The sequence below is a fragment of the Garra rufa genome, chromosome 8 (genome assembly GCF_049309525.1).
Source record: "Garra rufa chromosome 8, GarRuf1.0, whole genome shotgun sequence".
In the NCBI taxonomy this organism is placed as follows: domain Eukaryota; kingdom Metazoa; phylum Chordata; class Actinopteri; order Cypriniformes; family Cyprinidae; genus Garra; species Garra rufa.
This window is the reverse complement of record NC_133368.1, coordinates 43,992,148-44,010,037: the sequence shown is the minus strand read 5'-3', so window position 1 is coordinate 44,010,037 and position 17,890 is coordinate 43,992,148. Positions and strand designations below refer to the sequence as shown.

General features: G+C 33.4%; 1 protein-coding gene across 1 annotated transcript; it reads left to right on the top strand.

Moving 5' to 3' along the window:
- Positions 1–3,386: 3,386 nt before the first annotated feature.
- Positions 3,387–17,511, top strand: phgdh (phosphoglycerate dehydrogenase). Its single transcript, XM_073846090.1, has 12 exons — positions 3,387–3,614; positions 6,650–6,801; positions 8,003–8,068; positions 8,317–8,371; positions 9,525–9,623; positions 9,701–9,833; positions 10,812–10,960; positions 11,081–11,233; positions 12,734–12,872; positions 13,982–14,109; positions 15,619–15,835; positions 17,125–17,511. Exons 1-12 carry the CDS (start codon positions 3,477–3,479, stop codon positions 17,277–17,279), a joined length of 1,584 nt encoding a protein of 527 aa, XP_073702191.1. The 5' UTR covers positions 3,387–3,476; the 3' UTR covers positions 17,280–17,511.
- Positions 17,512–17,890: the final 379 nt, after the last annotated feature.

Below are 17,890 nucleotides of genomic sequence, written 5' to 3'. Positions count from 1 at the left end.
TCTCTACACTGTGTTGCTCGGCAACCATTTAAACTTTTGTTACACTGTTTCCCAGCAACCTTGCTAGTGGAGTAGGTGACGTCATGCGGAGCCTTAAAGAGCCAGCGTTTCATCCTCCAAGATGTTGTTTTATTATTTTGAAAACCCAAAGCATTTGCCTCTAGAATATGTTTTTAATTTTAAATTCTGTATGCAAAATTCAGTTTACACAAGCAAAAAAGTGGTTTAAATTCTGGTCTTCCATTTTTTCGGTAGAACTTAATTCATTCCTCAGTTTCTTGTGAGGACTTATTTAAAGATGTGATTCAACCTGAATTATATGGAGGACGAAAAATGACTTAAGTATGAATAAATACGTAAATAAATGAATAAATACATACATAAATGCAGAAATAATAAGTAAATAAATGTGGAAATACATAAATGAATGAATGAATGAATGAATGAATAAATAAATAAATGTAGAAAAACATAAATAAATAAATGAATAAATACATAAATGAATGAATAAATTTGGAAATACATAAATAAATGAATGAATAAATGTAGAAACACATAAATATATAAATAAATGAATAAATAAATAAATGTAAAAAATACATAAATAAATAAATGAACAAATAAATAAATAAATAAATGCAGATATGCATACATTAACGAATAAATAATTCTGTCAAAAGTGTAATTTTTAATTGTGCTATTTTTGTACCATTTGTGTTATACTACATTTATTTATGTATTTCTGCGTTTATTTATTTATTAATTTATGAATTTATGTATTTCTACATTTATTTATTCATGCATTTATTTATTTATTTCTGCATTTATGTATTTATTCATTTATTTATAATTACGTCATTTTCATCCTCCACAGAATTATGTTTTTTGCAAATTTATTTAAAAAAAGTTACTAAACATGTAGTCACACTATTGTATATTTTCACAGCTTTTATTAAAACCTAAAATAAACTGAAAAATTCTATACATTTTTTATTATTATTATTGATATTATTATTAAAGTTCTTTTTTTTGTCTTGAAAAGTTACTAAAAATGTTATATTTTCTGCACTTTTATTTAAATCTAATATATATATATATATATATATATATATATATATATATATATATATATATCTTTTTTCACAACTTTTATTAAAGTTCCTATATTAAGGCTTTTTATTAAAAAATATAATACAATTATGGCTTTTCACCAAACAGTAAAACACTTACAAAACACATGATTGTCATTTTTAGTTTTAAAATTCTTTGCTTTTAACTGAATTTAATAATAATAATCATTAATAATTTAATAATAATAATACAATTTTAATAATCAAACAAACAAACTACTATATTACTATACGGTATTACTAACAGATAAGAGTACATGGAAACCCAATAAATCTCTGTCATGTGCTCCTTTAATTGGTCAGATGCATGAGTTTGTGTGAAGAATTAGTCCAACTGACCTGTTCTAACCTTCTTTTTATCCTCTATTCACTTTAATGTCAAATAAAGAGATCATATATCATCAACTAAAATAGTGGCCCAAGCTGTCAAACAATTAATCATGATTACTCGCATTCAAAATATATTTTTTACATAATATATGTGTTTACTGTGTATATTTATTATGTACAAATACACAAACACAGTCAAGCCCAGAATTATTCATACCCCTGGCAAATTCTGACTTAAAGTTACTTTTATTCAACCAGCAAGTTTTTGTTGACCAGAAATGACACAGGCTTCACCCAAAAGATAATAAGACGATGTACAAGAGGCATCATTGTGGAAAAAAAAATATTTCTCAGCTTTTATTTACATTTGAACAAAAAGTGGCTTGCCCAAAATTATTCATACCCTTTGCAAACTGTCACAGTCTATGGGAAAATCCAAAGTTCTATACCATTCCAAATAGTCCAAGCTGTTCTAAAGCATCCTAATTACCCTGATTCATTGGGAACAGCTGTTTTAATCAACTCAACAGGTGAAAAACAGAAGCTCTGTGCTGTTGGTTTGTGGACTGTCATGGCGAAGACAAAGGAGCTCACTGAGGACCTGCGGCTGTGCATTGTGGCTGCTCACAAGTCAGGAAAGGGCTAAAAGTGTTTTGAAGTTCCAGTGGCTACAGTGCAAAGTATTATTAAAAAATACAAGACGTTCCGCACTGTGAAAAATCTCAGAGGACGTGGTTGGAAGCCAAAAGTGACACCTGTGCTGACCAGGAGGATAGTGAGAAAGGTAAAAAAAAGAATCCACGGATCACCACCAAGGCCATCCTGATGAATCTGGGCTCTGCTGGTGGCAACATCTCAAGGCAGACAGTCCACAGACACTGCACACTGCTGGGTTCCACAGACACAGACCAAGGAGGACACCACTTCTCCAGATAAGGCACACAAAAGCCTGCTTGGCCTTCGCAAATGCTCATCTGGACAAAGAAGAAGACTTCTGGTCTTCTGTTTTATGGTCAGATGAAACAAAAATTGAATTATTCATACCAACAACATCAGCAGAGAAACTTAGCCTTGGGCACCAGTGGATATTTCAGCACGGCAACGACCCAACAAATGGTTGAAGAAATGGTTAGCAGACAAAAACATTAACGTTTTGCAGTGGCCCAGCCAGAGTCCTGCAAATCCAATTAAGAATCTGTGGAGGGAGCTAAAGATCAGGGTGATGGCAAGGAGACCCTCCAACCTGAAAGAGTTAGAGCTCATCGCTAAAGATGAATGGGCAAAAATACCAGTGGAGACATGCAAAAAGCTGGTCAGAATTATAGGAAGCGTTTGATCGCTATTTCTATTGATTATTGAGAAGGGTATGAATAATTCTGGACGTGACAATTTTGGTTCAAATGTAAATTAAAGATGAGTAATATTTTTTTCCACAGTGATGCCTCTTGTACATTGTCTTTTGGGAGAAGCCTGTATCATTTCCAGTCAAAAAAAACTTGCTGGTTTAATAAAAGTAGCTTTAAGTCAGAATTTGCCATGGGTATGAATAATTTCTGTATGCATGTATATATTTAAGAAAAATATGTTATGTCTATATATATTAAAAGTATTTAAATAGAATATAATTTATTGTGTATTCATATATACATAATACATATACGTACACACATATATTATGTAAACCAAAACTTTTATTTTTTAATTATTAGTCATTTGTTCCTGTATTTACTTCCTCCTTTTTTTTTTTTTTTTTTTTTTTTGTTACTTTTAAGTCCTGTTGGTTTGGGCATCTTTAAAGTGATTCAGTGTGTTTCCACAAGTCGCGATAACTGCTGTGATACTGTGAGGTGCTTCTGTGGTTCAGTGGCAGCAGCAGGAACTTTAGGGAGGTGCGAGAAGGGCGGAGTTTATGCGAGGACATCTTCATTGAAAACACGCCACAGAACATTAGGGGCATCCGGGATCAGTCAGTCATTCAGACATTTGAGGGAAATCGAGTCACTCAATCTCACAGGAATGGCTCCGGTATCAGTCAAACGCGTTTTAATCAGTGAAAGTGTCGATCCGTGCTGCAAAACGATTCTACAGGAGAACGGCATTGAAGTGACGGAGAAGCAGCAGATGACTAAAGAAGAGTTGATTGCAGAGATTCAGGTAAGTGATTCTTCAACTGATTGACTCTCAAGTTCAGCTGCAACTTCACCGGAATATCAAGTGCCGTTATTTGTATCGCCGCCAGCGAATGGCGTCCTATAAAACCACTTGGTGCGTGTTTGATAAAATATTAGCATGTGGATGTGTGCCAGTAGGATGTACTGAAGTTTGAGTGTGTGCCTGTCACCCCTCCTCCACCTCTTTACAAATCTGATGCAACAGCAGTGAATCGTTTCAGTCGATAAGTAAATTTTTTTTTAGACGGCAAGTAAACCATCAGGTTATTTTTTTGTTCAGTGCATTGTTGCATTTGCTCAGTGCATGTGTGTTTTTAGTTTGTGCTTTGGTTGGGTTTTAATTATATATGTTTGCTTGGTTGTGATGTAACTAAACTGCATAATTAAAGACATATATAGGCCATTCTACAGAATTGGTGCGGACTGCTGTCCCACAACCAAAAACACATTTAAGTAGTCAAATCTTAACTAAGATCCTATTTAAAACCACAGTGATATTTAGAATATCAGTAAGTCTAATATATATAAAATCATAATTTATTGGGTACTTTCACTTGGGAGGTGGCTATCTTGAACCCCAACCCATAAATTTCAACTTATGAAAATGATATTTAAAAATAATTGTTGTATTTAAAAATTTTTTTAAGAGACTCAAAAAAGATACTTTTAAAAAGTAAAGTTAAAAATAATGATTTTCTTTTAAAAATGAATTATGTTTATGCCCCATCATTTTGAGGTAAATGTGTTCAAAAGTAAAAGAAAAATCTGTGTAACTTTAAGGACCGTCACTACTGAACACCATTTTTAGCTAACCATGTGCTAATTAGCATTTTTGAGCTAGGTTCAAAAGTATCTAAAATCAGGCCCGGTTCCAGAACTTAATCACTGAGGGTGCTTCCCAAATTAATGAGGGTGCTCTAAACTTATACCCATAGGCTACATTAGGGGGTAGGAGGGGGGATGGTGCGATAAATACAAGACTCATTGTGTAGTTTAGAAAGCTTTATTGATTATTATAACGGAATTTTGTGAGATCTCTATAAATTCAGTGCTTTTAGTGATGATAATAAAGGGACCGATGAATGAGAGTTTTTGTTTTCTATTTGTTTTATTTCGTTAAGTAATAATGTAAAACTATTTTATACATTTTGTTAAGTGCACACAAATAAAAGTACGCTACACCCTTTACAGTACCGAATGATGTTGCGCGTCCTGAGCCAGATTTTAAAATTAAAATACTTAAGTTTGTTATGTAATGGCAAATTGATTATAATTAGTTTCGTTTTATTTTTAAGTTAATTTAGAAAAAATGCTTGGAGCATATTTGTTCGTAAATATAAGTTTTATTTTTTATTGTATTATTATTATTATTTTTAACGAACAGTAGTTTTACATTATTACTTAACGAAATAAAACAAATAGAAAACAAAAACTCTCTCATTATGTAATCCGTAAAGATAAATTTCTCTCTAAAGGCACATCCAAAAAGGATTTTTGTTACACTGACTCAGAATACACTAGTTTATTAATATATAATTTAAATAAGCTTTACTCTTTCCGGCCCGACACATTCAGTGTTATTTATTTATCTTTGTGGCAATTTTCAGCATATTGTGTGCTTGAGCGCGGATCTGTTCCAGCTGCGCTGCCGTCCGTAACGGTCTCGAAACTGAAAGCAAAAGTGAAGTCTCCTGTTGTTTCCACCAGCGCGGCATTTTTTTCTTCACCATAATTTATGGATGTCTAAAATATTAAAATAAGGAGAAACCGGTGCCCGCCCGCCTCTGAACTTTGACGTGAAAATTGGCCTGAAGCCCAGCAACTGGAGGTGTAAAAAAGTTGGCCAGTCGGCCGGGGCTGAAATGCAACGCTCTAATTGACTGCTTTGATGCGTTACAATATGGTAGGGCATTGTTAATGCTTACAGCAGAAAAATAAATCGTTTTTTTAACGATTATGCACTGGATTGTTATCTAAATCTGCAATAAAATAACATTATTACAGCTTTAAGTGAGGGTGCTATTGATTTCGTTTGAGGGCGCTTACCGAAACAGTCATGACCAAAACAGTAGTGGCATCTTTGTTTTTTTTGAGTGATTCCATAAAATTGTCACTACTGTAACATTTGATGAAGTTTCGGTAGTGACATCTTTATTTTTTTGGATATTATCCCAAAAATTTTTCAATACCGTAACATTTGGTGAAGTTTCGGTACGGTAGTGACATCTTTGTTTTTTGGCTGTTATCCCTAAATTTTCACTACCGCAACATTTGGTGAAGTTTAAGTAGTGACATCTCTGTGTTTTTTGGGTGTTATCCAATAAGATTGTCACTACCGTAACATTTAGTGAAGTTTTGATAGTGACATTTTTGTTTTTTGTGTGTTATCCAATAAGATTGTCACTACCGTATCATTTGGTGAAGTGTTTTGGGTGTTAAAAATTGGATTCAAAATACAACAATTCTCATAAATCACACTTCAAATATTGTTAAAATTGTAATTGTTATTGATTAACCTCAAGCAAGATTTAATTAAAGTCTTAATAGGTCAATAAAACCCTTTTAATTAAATTATATATTACCGTGTTTCAGGTAGTGACAAATATTCCAAAACGTTCAGAAAAATACAATATAAGAATACACTGCTCAATTACTACACAGTACTAAACAATTTGTTGAGTCAACTTAAAATAAAGTTAAGTCGACTTGAAATGTTAAATTGTACAAAGTGACGACTTAAAAATTTAAGTTGAATCACCTCAAATATCTAAGGCAGCAGGGTAACACATTATTTTAAGTTTTTTAGTTTTTTTTACAGTGTACAATTGTGTACCTTAGATATTATACAATTTACATGCATACAAAATTTGTGGAAAAAGACATTTCCAACTCTATTTTTTATTTGTGCATTGTTGCTAGTTGACTAGTCACATGTTGTCTTGCCTAAAAAGGTTTGGTATAAACTTAAAATAAAACCTTTTTCTACATGCTTATTTTGTTTACATGTCTTTCCCCAAGAATTATGATGGTTTAGTCGTCCGATCAGCAACCAAAGTTACCGCTGATGTCGTCAATGCTGGCAGCAACTTGAAGATCATTGGACGGGCTGGAACAGGAGTGGACAACGTGGATGTGGATGCAGCAACAAAGAGAGGCGTTATTGTCATGAAGTAATGAAGCATGTTGAGTCCTGTTTTGACCTCAATTCTGTGTGTTTTCAATGCTAAAGCAGGTTGCTCTAGTTGTGCATTCTTTTGTCTTCTTTTCTTAAAGTAACAGTTCATTCAAAATGAAATGGTCATTATTTCTAATGAAATCCATCTTAGGAGATGTTAAAGGAGTAGTTTAACTAAAACTTAATATTTGCTGGAAATGTACTGAACAGATTTAGAGAAATATAATTTCATCACTTGCTCACCAATGGATCCTCTGCAGTGAATGGGTGCCGTCAGAATGAGAGTCCAAAAAGATGATTAAAAACATCACAATAATCCACACCACTCTAGTCCATCAGTTAACATCTTTTGTATAAAGTAGACCGATATTTTGAAACGATATATATGTATGTCTAGTGTAAAAGTAAAAATGAATGTCAAAAAGAATAATAAGGGCTCCGATAACAACTTTATTTAAATGCTATTAATTTATTTGATCAGAAAATCGTTTTGAAAATGACCGATAACCATAAAATGCTTAATATCGGCACCGATAATCGGTTGACCCTTAAAACTTGTGAAATGAAAAGCTATGTGTTTGTAAGAAACAAATCCATCCTTAAAGAAATACTAAATGAAAAATCTGCCATTTACTCACCGTCACGTTATTTTACTCCTGTACCCAAACAGTTACTGGTCCCCATTGACTTCCAAAATGTGGAAAAAGTACTGTGGAAGTCAATAGGAACCAGAAGCTGATCAGTTTTTCACTTCACAAGATGTTAACTGATGGACTTGACTGGTGTGGATTATTGTGATGTTTTTATCAGCTGTTTGGACTCATGCTGACAGCACCCATTCACTTCAGAGGATTCATTGGTGAGCAAGTGATGTAATGCTAAATTTCTCTAAATCTGAAATACGAATTTGTGGACGAACTATTTCTTTAACGATCTCGGCTGTAACACCGACTGTTTCGTAACAGTCAGTGTTATGTTGGAATTGACCTATTTTTCGGTGGTCTTTTGCAAACACTAGATTTATATAAGAAGGAGGAAACGATGGTGTTTGAGACTCATGGTATGTCATGTCCATGTACTGAACTGTTATTATTTAACTATGCCAAGGTAAATTCAGTTTTCCATTCTATGGCACCTTTAAGACTTGAAGTAGAATAAATGTTTTTATTAATTTTTTCACAATTTTTATTTTTTAGCACTCCCAATGGAAACACAATCAGTGCTGCTGAGCTCACCTGCGCTCTTTTGATGAGCTTGTCAAGGTAAACTGGCAAAATTATTGATTAATAAAGTACTTCTGTTTGTTATTTTAAGGGTTTTGAGATGAACAGTTTAGAACTCAAAACTCTATGATGTATGACTATAGGGTCTTAAATAGAATAGAAAATGTAAAAAATTATAAATGGTCAAAAGAAAACATGTATTCATATTAAGTATTGTGAATCATTTTTTTAATATTAAAAATAAAGAGATGTTTTTTATTTATTGTTTATTTTTCTGTATTTCTTAGACATATTCCACAAGCTGTCATGTCAATGAAGGATGGAAAATGGGATCGTAAAAAGGTGTGCACATCTTGTCCTCTGAGTGCCTGTTGGCAGTTTGTAAAGGGTGTTGCATTTTGGAATAGAGTATTGCGCATGCTGCTGTATATTGCACAATATATTTTGGCAAATCATCCAGGCATTCTACACATACAGAAAGTTTATGCACAGTATACACTACCAGTCGAAAGTTTTTGAACAGGTCTTTTTTTTAAGACGTCGCTTCTGCTCACAGAGCCTGCATTTATTTGATCCAAAGTACAGCAAAAAATGTACAATTTTTAAATATTTTTAACAATTTAAAATAACTGCTTTCTCTTTATTTATATTTTAAGTTGTAATTTATTCTTGTGATTTCAAAACTGACATTTTTAGCACTATTACTCCAGTCACATGATACTTCAGATATCATTCTAATATTCTGATTTGCTGCTCAAAAAACATTTATTATTGTTATTATGTTGAAAACAATAATAGAAAGTTCAGAAGAACAGCATTTATCTGAAATAGAAATCTCATTATAAATGTCTTTATCTTCACTTCTGATCAAATTAAAGCATCCTTGCTAAATAGAAGTATTACTTTCTATAATTTCTTTCCCAAAAACAAAAATTATACTGACTCCAAGCGTTTGAATGGTATGGTGTATAATGTTACAAAAGCGTTTTATTTCAAATAAATGCTGATCTTTGGATCTTTCTATTCACCCAAGAGTTCTGAAAAAATGTATTCAACTGTTTCAAATATTAATAATAATAAATGTTTCTTGAACACCAAATCAGCATATTAGAATGATTTCTGAAAGATCATGTGTGCTGAAAATTCTGATTTGATCACCGAAATAAATTCCATTTTAAAATGTATTCAAATAGAAATCAGTTATTTTAAATAGTAAAAATATTTCACAATATTACAGCTTTTGCTGTACTTTGGATGAAATAAATGCAGGTTTGGTGAACAGAAGAAAATTCTTTAAAAAACATTAAAAATCTTACTGTTCAAAAACTTTCGACTGGTAGTGCACATGGTTTAAATAAACAGTCGGAGTTGCGATTCCACAGCCATACTTTCCTGGCTGTGTCAAGTCAGTCATCACTAATCGATTGTGATCGCTGAATGTGTTCCTCCACATTCTTATGGCAGATGGCTGAGTGCTTTGCTAATGATTTTGCAGTTTATGGGTGCAGAGCTCTATGGAAAAGTTCTTGGGATTGTAGGGCTTGGAAGAATCGGCAAAGAGGTGGCAACAAGAATGCAGTCCTTCGGGATGAAGGTATGATCAGTGTGTCCTTAAACTGTCCTGATTTGAAATGGAAATGCAATTGAAATCTTTGTTTGCATCCCTGCTAGACTATTGGTTACGACCCCATCACTCCTGTGGAGGTTTCTGCGAGCTGGGGTGTGGAGCAGATGTCTCTGGAGGAGCTGTGGCCACAGTGTGATTATATTACAGTTCATACTCCACTTATGCCCTCCACCACAGGTACACACAAGCTTGCTGCACAATTCAGATACCACCAGTCAAAAGTTTTTGAACCGTAAGATTTTAATGTTCTCTGAAGAAGTCTCTTCTGCTCACCAAGCCTGCGTTTATTTGATCTAAAGTAGAGCAAAAATATTTTCACTATTTAAAATAACTGTTTTCTATTTGAATATATTTTAAAATGTCATTTATTCCTGTGATTTCAAAGCTGAATTTTTAGCATCATTACTACAGTCACATGATCCTTCAGAAATTATTTAAATATGATGATTTGCTGCTCAAAAAAACATGTATTATGTTGAAAACAGAATTGTGAGCTTATATGATGCAAATCGGAGAAAAAAGAGATGTAAACTCACAATTGCAATGAAAAAAAGTCCGAATTGTAAGATAAAAAGTGCATTTTTATTTTTTATTCAGTGGAGAAACGGGCTTCCATTTCTTTCTTTCTTTTTGTTTTGTTTGATTATTTTCATTTTCATTTAAGCTAAAGTTTTAGTAATTTTGTTGTTTTTGCCTTGTTTATAGTTTTATGTGTATGTAGGTTTTATTCATTTTTATTTCAGTTTTAGTACATTAAGTTAAACTAAGTGAAAATGAGAAATGTTATATTAGCTGAAGTTTATATTTTAATTGATTTTCCATTATTATTTACAAATGTGAATAATGCATTAACAAACATGAATGGACAAGGATCAGTAGATTTATTACACTATTAATTAATCTTTGTTAATGTTAGTTACTAAAAATACAGTTGTTCATTGTTAATTCATGTTAGTTCAAAGTCCATTAACTAATGTTAACAAACACATCTTGTGATTTTTAATAATGCATTAGTAATGCTCTAGAAGTATTGTTCATTCTTAGCTCATGTTAACTAATGAGCCTTATTGTAAAGTGTTACCTGCATGTCAAATTCAATTAATTTAGCTTGAGTTACCAAGTGTAAAATCAAAACTGTGGTGTTGTTCTACACAGGTCTCCTTAATGACGCTTCATTTGCTAAGTGTAAGAAGGGTGTGAAGGTGGTGAACTGCGCTCGTGGCGGCATTATCGATGAAGCCGCCCTCCTCAGGGCTCTGGAGTCGGGACAGTGTGGAGGAGCAGGGCTGGATGTATTTGTAGAGGTCAGAGCTTGTCGTACTCATAGACTGAGAATGCTTTTAGCTTCTTGGCACTGTTAAATGACATTGCATGCAAATATATTTAAAATAATACTGATAATGTCTTTTTTTTGGTGGGTTTAGGAGCCTCCAAAGGACCGGGCGCTGGTGAACCACCCCAATGTGGTCAGCTGTCCTCATCTGGGAGCCAGTACTAAAGAAGCACAGGCCCGCTGTGGGAAGGAGATTGCCCTGCAGATTGTGGACATGGCCCTGGGCAAAGCGTTAGTGGGAGCTGTGAGTCATGCTTAGTTTTTCAGGGTCACACATGTGCAACTATTACAGAAGGTTCAAACGCTCACTGATGCTCCACAAGGACAAACGATGCTTTAAGAGCTGGGGGTGAAAACTTTTGAACGGAATGAAGATGTGTACATTTTTCTTATTTTGCCTAAACATCATTTTTTTTCATTTACTACTGCCCTTCAGAAGCTACAGAAGATATTTACATGTTTCCCAGGAGATAAAATAATTTAAATTTACCCTGATCTTTAAATAAAACAGTTTATGCATTCAAGAAGAATCGACTGTTGAACAGAATTATTTTTATAAACTCCACTATTTTCTCCTGTGGACTATATGTAAGGGTCTTTCATGTGAAATATCTTATTTAGGTCAGTACTAAATCAAAAATAACATGCATTTTGTATGATCCCATTCTGCAAGGTGTATGTAAACTTTTGACCTCACCTATATGTCAAATAGTTAAATAAGAATAAAAATGTTTAATCTAAACAATTATTAAATACAGAAGTATACAGTATATTTAAATATTTAGGGAAGACCGTGACATTTTTTTGTAAGACAACATAATTTTCACAACAGATATTTACTGCTTTTCTAAAAACCCAAAGAAAATTACAGAAACAGATTCCCAGAGTCAGGAAAATTCATTAACATACATTAAACGAAAAAAGTCAGCACATCACGGCCCCAAAAAATATCAAACTACTACCCTGAAAAAATTTAAAAAATTGATTAATAAACAGCTCCATTAAATTGGGGACTAGGAAATATTTTTACAAAGGAAGTACATTAATGGGCTTTTTTTTTTTTTTTTTTTTTTCTTCTGGGAAAATAATTTAATCAAATGTCAATTTGAAAGATTTTTGTAATATCTTTTTTTTGTTGTTTGTTTGCAAAAAATAATGTTGTCAAATTATTGCATAAAATTCATTGAAGTATTATTATTAAGACTATCTTATTATTCTTGAGTTTCCATGCATATACCCTTTGATGCTGATATGGTGTAAAATGATAAAAAATTACATAAACTATTAAATTGGGGCAGGAGAAAGTATGTTAACTAAAATTTTAGTTGGAGAAAAAAACACAAAGCACCCCTAACTTTTTTTTTTTTTTTGCTTGTAAAAAGGTTATTGATCTTAAAGTGAACAATTCATATATGCATTTGTTTTTTTTTTAGCTCAAATTTGTATTTTATTTTTTCATTTTAATCAAAATATCATACATTGATCTTCCAGTGAAATTAGGGTTTCTTTCTGGTGACATGCTGGACTTCTCCAATCATTTAGTCTGCTTAAGCTCCACCCCTCTCTTACAATTGGCTGCAGGTTTACATTTAGCTCCACCTCCATCTAAAGAACAACCGATGGCTAAAAGTCCACGCCCTACGTTCTTTTCTTTTTGAATAACCTGTTTCACTCTGATATACATAAGTCACAGTACAGAAGGAAAGATCACGACTTTCAATCTCTTTTTTTTTTTCATCCTCAGGTGAATGCCCAGGTGTTGGTCAGTAGTTTCTCTCCTGACTCTCATCAGTGGATTCAGCTGGGAGAGTCCATGGGAAGAGTGATGAAGGCCTGCACCGCTTCTAAAGAACCCTACAGTCAGGTCCAAATCACATCACTTGGTAAGTGGAGTACAAAATTTCTAGTACAAAAATCTAAACACTGGATGAAGTCAGTTTCAAAATTCTTGTTTAATTTTTTTGACATATTAGAGTCAAACGTTTTTACAGGGAATTTTGGGTATCTCATTTTGTCACTCCATAATTCAGAATAAACTTAGAAAAGACAGAAAACATTTTTTTTTTTTTTGGGGGGGGAATAAAATGTTGTATAAAATCAAGCAAAATATATATGAACAAATCCCTCTGTAAAAACCATCAGAATATAGACAGGAATAAAAATGTAAAGTTTAGTGTGTGTGAGTGCTACTGAAGTGGAGATTTATGGCTCAATGTAGGAGAAAAAACTCATTTTGAGAAAACGGCTTTTAAAAATATGGATTATAATTGAAATCTATTGACACAAATAGATAAAGTGCTATAAAAGAAACACGTAACAGTGTCTTTTGGGTGTATTCTTTTCACTAGTCTGACAAAACACTTTATGAAACACCAAAAAGCCCAAAATTTCAATTTTTTTTATTCTGAAAGTGAACTTCTCTTTTAAATTTTATCATCAAGAATGCAGTGATGCCATCTTGGGGCGAGATCATGCATATGTGTACATTATATCTGTATAATTCCATAATGATATGGATACTGTATTCTTTATATGTGACCATGGACCACAAAACCATTTTTAAATTGGACAATTTTTAAACATTTTATGGAAAGCTGAATAAATAAGCTTTCCATTGATGTATAGTTTGTTAGGATAGGACATTATCTGGAATCTGAGGGTGCACAAAATACTAAGAAAATTTCCTTTAAAGTTGTCCAAATGAAGTTCTTAGCAATGCGCATTATTAATCAAAAAATAAGCTTTAATATATTTACAGTAGGAAAATGTAAATTACTAAATATCTTCATGGAACATGGTCTTTACTTAATATCCTAATGATTTTTGGCATTAAAAAAAAAAATCAGTAATTTTGACCCATACAATGTATTTTTGGCTATTGCTACAAATATACCTGTGCTACTTTGTGGTCCAGGGTCACATATGTTATACATTATTCATTATATCATTTATAAGATGTAACAGTAATATTGATTGATTGATTGCCGTTTAGGGGAGTCCTTGAAGAAGTCCACTGGCTTTTTGAGCTCGGCAGCTGTGGTTGGTTTGCTCACTGAAGGCTCTCAGAATGGCCCCAACTTGGTGAATGCACTGCCTCTAGCTGCAGAGACAGGAATTACAGTAAGACTACTTTACAAAATCATTCTTTCTGAACTAGAGCCCTGCATGGGCCTTAAATCTAAGCCCTAGCCCGGCCCTGGCCCGAGACGCACAGGCTGTAGCCCGGCCCGTGTCCGACAGCTTATCAAAAATTTTGGCCCGAGTCCGACCCGAAGCCCGTCTTTTTTTCCGCCAAACAGCTTATACTGTTACAGCCATTAAAATAGACCAGATTCGTGTTTAATAGAAAGTTTGTTTTTTTCGTTTCGTTTTTTTTATCAGAACAATTTAGAGAAATGTTTGGAGTTTTTTGTTTGTTTGTTTGTTTGTTTTTTAAATGTAAGTTAGTTTTTTAAGTGACATCGATATCCAAGCGGTATGTGGTCCGCAGTGAGTTTACTCAATTTAACCTATATATCAAATCAACACTTGACTAGTCTACAGTGCAATTCACAGATATAAAACAAACATCAATATAGCAAAATGTTAGATTTAAAGTTTATTATCACCATCTCAGAACAAAGGCATTTCGAACAGGGCAGGCAGCTCTGCTGCGCAAAACCGGAACATACAAAGTCGCAGTGGTAAAGTAAACGAATATTGAACAAATATATAAAGAATAAATAATAATATAGAAAACTTCAAAAACACAACTTTACCACGTGGCTGAAAATCTCTATGCGGTATGTGAGCACAGTGGAGCGGCAACAATTTCCCCCGCGCTCCTTGCATTTATTAATTCAGCTCCACTCCTCGCTCACTGATATCAGAAACACCGCTCCGCGTCAAAAAAAAATAAAATAAAATAAAATAAAAATAAAATAATAATAATTAAGTATGTTTGAAATGTAACAGTCCTGTTCATAAAATATAATATAATAAAATAACAGGAGAGTTTCAAACATAGTGTGCAATATTTGTTCCGACCACAGCTAATAATTGTCAGCATTAAAAGAGTATTGCTGCTTTATCCAGTGCAAAGTTTGTAATGAAAATAATACGTTTTCGTCAGTTATTTTACCTACAGATCACATTATTTCTTATTTGAGTGATCCATCTCTATCAAGCTAAACATGTTTAACATATGATTTCCTGCTTAATATGCAGTTATATTACGGACCATTGTCATGAATTGTACTCATGATGGAGCAGTGGTGGAGCGCTCTTGAAGAGAGTGAAAACCATGACGCTCCGACTTTAAAAAAAAATCCGCTCCTTCCTCCATTCAAAATCACACCGCTCCACTCCGCGCTCCGCTCATACTCTGCTATGCGCGAGACATCACTGGCGCTTACGGGGACGCACGCATTAAATCTCTTTTTTTTTTTTTTTTTCTAAAGCAGGCCCGAAGCCCGATATGTGTGCAAGTTATGACGTGAAAATTGGCCCGAAGCCCGGCCCTAGGGGCAAAAAAAAGTCGGGCCCCGACGGGCTCGGGCTCAAATGCAGGGCTCTATTCTGAACAACTCTGTATAAGTTAAAGGACAAGCGCCATCTAGCAGCACTCCTAATCTGTCCCTGTGTCTCCAGGTGCAGACGGCTCATAAAGACTCAAATGAGCGTGAGGCGTGTGTGGTGGAGGTCTCTGTGAATGGCAGTAGGTATAAAGCTGTTGGCTCGGTGCAGGCTGGGGTTCCTGTGCTGCTGGAGCTGAATGAAAGCGTGTTTCGACAGCCTGTTCCTCTCACCGGACACCTTTTGTTCTTTAAAGCCGCCACCTCCACTGAGCTCCTGCTCTCTGTAACTGGTAAACTGATTCACATTCTGCACAAATAGGAAAATATCTAAAAATACTATATACATACATACACTAGCAGTCAAAAGTTTTTGAACAGTTAGATTTGAATGTTTTAAAGAAGTCTTTTCTGCTCACCAAGCCTGTATTTATTTAATCCAAAGTACAGCAAAAACATGACAATTCTGAAATATTTTTATTTAAAATATCTGTTTTCTATTTGAATATATTTTAAAATTTAATTTATCCCTATGATTTTAAAGCTGAATTTCAGCATCATTACTGTCTTCAGTGTCACATGATCCTTCAGAAATCATTCTAAAATGCTGATTTGCTGTTTAAGAAACATTTTTTTATTATTTTTATTATTATTATTATTTATTTAATTTTATATTATTATTATAAATTTAAAACAGTTCAGTACTTTTTTTTTCTCCTTCAGGATTCTTTAAAGACTAGAAAGATCCAAAGATCAGCATATATCTTAAATTAAAAACTTTTGTAATATTATACACTAAACCATTCAAAAGCTTGGAGTCAGTGTGTGTGTGTGTGTGTGTGTGTGTGTGTGTGTGTGTGTGTGTGTGTGTATATATATATATATATATATATATATATATATATATAAAAAATATTATTATGTATTTATTTTTAAGAAATGATAGAAATTGATACTTGTGTTTAGCAAGGAAGCATTAAATTGATCAAAAGTGACGATAAAGACATTTATAATGTTACAAAAGATAAAAGATTTCCATTTCAGATAAATGCTATTCTTTAGAACTTTCTATTCATCAAAGAAACGTGAAAAATTCTGCTTGACAGTTTTCAACATAATAATAAATGTTTTTGAGCAGCAAATCAGAATATTTGAATGATTTCTAGGATTGTGTGACTGGAGTAACGATGCTAAAAATTCAGCTTTGAAATCACAGGAATAATTTACGTTTTAAAATATATTCAAATAGAAAACAGTTATTTTAAATGGTAAAAAATATTTCAAAATTGTACTGTTTTTGCTGTACTTTAGATCAAATAAATGCAGCCTTGGTGAGCAAAAGTGACTTTAAAAACATTGCTGTTTAAAAACTTTTGACTGGTAGAGTGTATAACATTACAGTTTTTTGACCCCCTTATTCACTGTATGCTTTCATTAAATGGGCTAAAGCAGTGTGAAGCTTTTTTAAAATGTATTGATAGAAAGACTTGAAGATTTGAAATGGCATGAGGGTGACTAGTGACTGTAAAGTCTGTGTGAGAAAATAGGGCTTAGTTTATTAATGCTTTCCCATCTTTTTCAGGGGTCTTGGCAGCTGCAGGTGTTGAACTGCAGTCCTTCAGTGCCTCTACTGTCGGTAGTGGTGAGCAGTGGTACTGCATGGGCATATCTTCACTGCTGGGGGACATCGGTGCACTGAAGTCCTTAGTGAAAGAGGCTGCACAGCTCACGGTCTGATTATCTGTTAGCGATTCTGATCTGAACCACTTGACATTCCAGCGTCTTAAGCTCTAGCCTGACTGAGTTTCTTTATTTACTGTTACTCACATTGTTTATAACACTACAATTCCTAAAACAACAGTTCAGAAAAATTGTACTATTTTTACTTTTTGTTGATATTGCTTACTAAAACCACTGTATTCCATAGATGTGAAGGAGTTTGATTAAAACAACAACAATCAGTGCTTTACAGTGGAGTATGTCTCTTTTTATTATACTAAAGGGTTGCTGCTGAATCCTGTATAAAAATGACAAATAGTTGATTGCAGTGTGAGGTTTTTCTGTTTCAAACTTCTTGCTAATATGCATTAACAAATACAATATACATGTTCAAAAAGTGGATCATAACTGATTTCAAACTTAAGGATTCATTAGCTTAAATATACACTGAACCAAACACTATCATAACATCTTTTGACAAAATGTCCGATGTTTCGGTAGTGACAGCAATGCTTTGGTAAGCCACCACATCACATGACAGAATTTTAACCCACATGCTAAAATACAAAACATTTGCATAACTGTACTAAAATTGTTTATTTCCTTCAAATAAAGGATTATGTGTTCCC